General features: G+C 57.7%; 1 protein-coding gene across 1 annotated transcript in view; it reads left to right on the top strand.

Annotated features, from left to right (window-relative positions):
* Positions 1-3,742, top strand: part of PAPD5 (poly(A) RNA polymerase D5, non-canonical) — a 9,998-nt gene that overhangs the window by 2,321 nt on the left and 3,935 nt on the right. The window contains 2 exon segments of the mRNA XM_023748785.1: positions 1,818-1,946; positions 2,483-2,696. Of these exon segments, the coding sequence (XP_023604553.1) occupies positions 1,818-1,946; positions 2,483-2,696 (343 nt within the window).

Below are 3,742 nucleotides of genomic sequence, written 5' to 3'. Positions count from 1 at the left end.
AACGTGGCCTCGAGTGAGAGCCGCACTTGAGAAAGCTGCTCTGCTCGTGGGAGAGGAGGGTGGGAGCCACGCTGTGGGGCAGGATCTGTCCGTCTTTTAAATATATATTTTTATGGGTTTCAGAAAGGAAGGGGGAGGGAGAGGGAGATAGAAACATTGGTGATGAGAGAGAATCATGGACCAGCTGCCTCCTGCACACCCCCACTGGGGATGGAGCCCACAACCCAGGCCTGTGCCCTGACCGGGAATCGAACCGTGACCTCCTGGGTCATAGGTCATCGCTCAACCACTGAGCCACACAGGCCGGGCTCCGATCATAAGAGTTCAGCCTGGGCCCCTCCCAGGCGACTGCTCTAGGCTTCAGTCCCCGGGGCCTGAAGTGGTCCCTCGGGCTCCTCCCTCTGTTGGGGGAGATGGAAGCCGTCTCGACTGTTGCGTTTTCTTCAAGAGCGTTTGGGCCTCGCCCCCAGGACGCCCCGAGCAGAAGCGGCGGGCTGCTGTGCTTACGCCCACATCTCTTCTGACGCTGACAGTTTTTTTAGCAGCTCTACGGGTTCGCCTTTCCCTGTTTTATAAGCAACACGCTAACTTCTTTATTCTTGTGTACACGTTCGGAGTGTAGGAAAGAGAGAGAGAGAGGAATTCCAGCCCCAACCCCACACTGTGGGAGGTGCCGGCTGTGCGTAAATTTTCTTCTCCCAGAAATGTTTCCAATTGAGTTAATAGGAATAATAAAAATTTACTGGTGTAAAAGGATACCTGACACCTTACAGGCTTAGAGTGGCTTTATATCATCAACTTTTTTTCTTGTTTATTCTCCTCTTAGATTTTTTAGCAAAAGGAATGGCACCCTGTACGCTCATTATCTTATACTTTAAAAAAAACCACAATTTTAAAAAATTTTGTATGGATTTTTAGAGAGAGATTGATTTGTTGTTCCATTTAAATCGCATTCATTAGTTGGTTCTTGCATGGCCCTGACCGGGGATTGAACCTGCAACCTTTGCCTGTTGGGATGACGCTCTAACCAACTGAGCCACCGGCCAGGGCCTTGTCTTATCCTTTTTTTAACTTAATATTTTGGAGGTTTTTTCCTACCCACACAGACAGGCTTCCTTCATTTAAAGAGACTATTTCTGACTTCCTCCGTCTCGAGTAACAGTGCTGCCTTCTGTACGTGTTCCTCCTCCTGCTTGCTTGCTCGGACATGACTTGCAGGAGCCCACACTTCTTTCTTTCTCATGGAAGCGTCACGTTCTTAGCGCCAGGGAGGAACCGGGCATCCCTGGCGACCCACCCCCATGGGGGCCGTGAGAATCACTGGGGCCTGGCTCCTGGGGGTGCTGAGTGAGGCTGTGCCCGAGGGGCCCAGCTGCACTGCCCTGGCGCCGGCTCAGGTCTCGTCCTCTGCGTGGGGAAGGCTCGCCTGCCCCAGGAGCCGCAGGCCGGCCGCTCTGGCCTGGGGGGCCCTGGTCTGCCTGGGGGTGCTGCCCCGTGAGAAATGCCCCTCTGACGTCCGCTGACTCGGTGCTGGAGGCGTTGGGACTGCCCTGCGCTGCTTCTCTTACCTGTTTGCCACTGAGCATCGGGCGGTGGCGGCCGGCGTGACCGTCACCAGACGGGCGTGGTGTTGCCGGCCGTGGGCGCAGCGCGGGCTCCGGTGCCGTGTGCCGTGGGCACGTCCGTGCTCCCCCCTTGCTGTTGCTTTTACAGCCGCCCTTCAGATGGGGCGGGAAGGGTGCCCGCCAGTTGGGAACAGGGGGACCGGGCATGCTCAGCGCTCCTCACGCAGGGCCGCTGGCGTCGCTCCTTTGCAGAAGTACCCCGTGCTGCCGTACCTGGTCTTGGTGCTGAAGCAGTTCCTCCTGCAGAGGGACCTGAACGAAGTGTTCACGGGCGGCATCGGCTCCTACAGCCTCTTCCTCATGGCCGTCAGCTTCCTCCAGGTGAGTCTGGCTTGTTCCCCTTTAAACTTGTCACCTTTTTGCAATTTAGCAAGTATTTCAAAGTCCCTGGGAAAGAATATTGCTTTGTGTTTAATCCCACGTGTTCTGTGTTTGAGATTTCTCACTGCACATTTTAAAGGTGGGGTGTGGCTCCCGTAACGGTGACTAGCAGTGGAAACTCCACGCACAGCGATGTCCTCTAAGCGCCCATCTGGAGTCCCGCTGGGCTGGGCCTGCCGGGGGCGAGGGGAGGGGAAGTCCCGCTGCCCTGGGCGGGTTTATGGGGCCCAGCGCTGCCAGCGGCCTGGCCTGCTCGGGACTCAGCGTGGCGTCGTGGCGGCCAGCCCTGCCCATCCTGGGGCCGCCGTCCGCCCGCCTCCCAGTGGCCCAGCGCTCTCCCGGGAGGCGGGGTGTTGTGTAGCAGCCGCGAGAGCAGAAGCGGGCAGTGCTGGGGTAGAAGTCAGATGTCATGTGTCACCCCCGGAGAAGTCAGAGGACGTGCAACGTAACTTCTTTTCTTCTCCTTCTGGTTGTAGTTACATCCCAGGGAAGATGCTTGCATCCCCAACACAAACTATGGTGTTCTCTTAATAGAGTTTTTTGAATTATATGGACGGCACTTCAATTATTTAAAGACTGGCATCCGGATAAAGGATGGGGGCTCATATGTGGCCAAAGATGAAGTTCAGAAGAACATGCTGGATGGCTACAGGCCGTCGATGCTCTACATCGAGGACCCTTTACAGCCAGGTACTGAGATCAGTAATCCGTGGGCGGGCGGGGGAGGGGCGCGGCGTGGTCACCGTGTGGCGGTTGGCACTTTGGACAAAACATTCAGGATCAGCTTCTAACGTGGACATTCTCTGTTCATCAGAACACTTCATGTGCAGGTATATGGAAGTCAGCACACACCAGCGAAAACACATGAACACACACACATACACACACACACAAACACACAAACACACCAGAAAACACGCTGCAGATGAGTGGGGAGTGGTGTGGGTGGGAGTGGCTGTGGCTGGGGGGGAGGGGAGTCTGGTCTCCATTCTGACAACCACTTGTCTCCTTTCTTGTGTCCTCAATCACCCAATTCCAGCCTGTTGCCAACCAGGGCTTTTATTTTTTAGTTTAATTGACGGGTGACATGGTTCGTAGCTACATGGGTTTCGGGTGCCCAGTTCTGTAGGCCGTCACTGCACGTGGCACGGTTCACCCCGGTGCCGTCTCCTTCCGTCACCGATTGCCCCTTTACCCGCTCCGGCCTCCCCCTCCCTGCCCCGGGGCTTCAGCGTGAGGCCTCAGGTCCTCGGGGCGGTGGCCCAGTAACAGACTCCCGAGCGGAGCGAGCGAGGGGTTCAGAGAGGCGGCTGGTCTTCCTTTAGCTTCCTCTCCCCGTCAGTCCTGCGTGGTCTGCGCGCGGCCCCAGCGTCGAGCGGTGGGAGGGACGAAGGGTGCTCCCCCCGTGCTCCCCGGGGCCGCGTGCTCGTCGTCTCCGAGGTCCCTGGGCAGCGGTGCCTCCTGGTGTGGCTGAAGCTCCGCCGCCCTGCGCTGTCGACTAGGGCACGGCGCTCGCCTGTGCTGTGGCGGGAGCTCTGACAGGGAGGGAGGGAAGTTGTGGCTTCGGCCTTTGCCGGCTGCCTGGGCGTCTCGTGACTGAAGAGCCCCGTGTGTCTCCTCCTTGAGGAAGCCGTTTATGGGAACCTGCTCTACAAAAAGGTCCGTCAGCTCCCCCGGCCGGGCTGGGGCGGAGTTCCTGACCCCGTGGGCGGGTGTTCACACGGTTGGGAAGGACA

The sequence above is a fragment of the Myotis lucifugus genome, unplaced genomic scaffold (assembly GCF_000147115.1).
Source record: "Myotis lucifugus unplaced genomic scaffold, Myoluc2.0 scaffold_1801, whole genome shotgun sequence".
Lineage (NCBI taxonomy): Eukaryota > Metazoa > Chordata > Mammalia > Chiroptera > Vespertilionidae > Myotis > Myotis lucifugus.
Note: the sequence above shows the minus strand (reverse complement) of the source record. Positions and strands in the feature narration are given on the sequence as shown.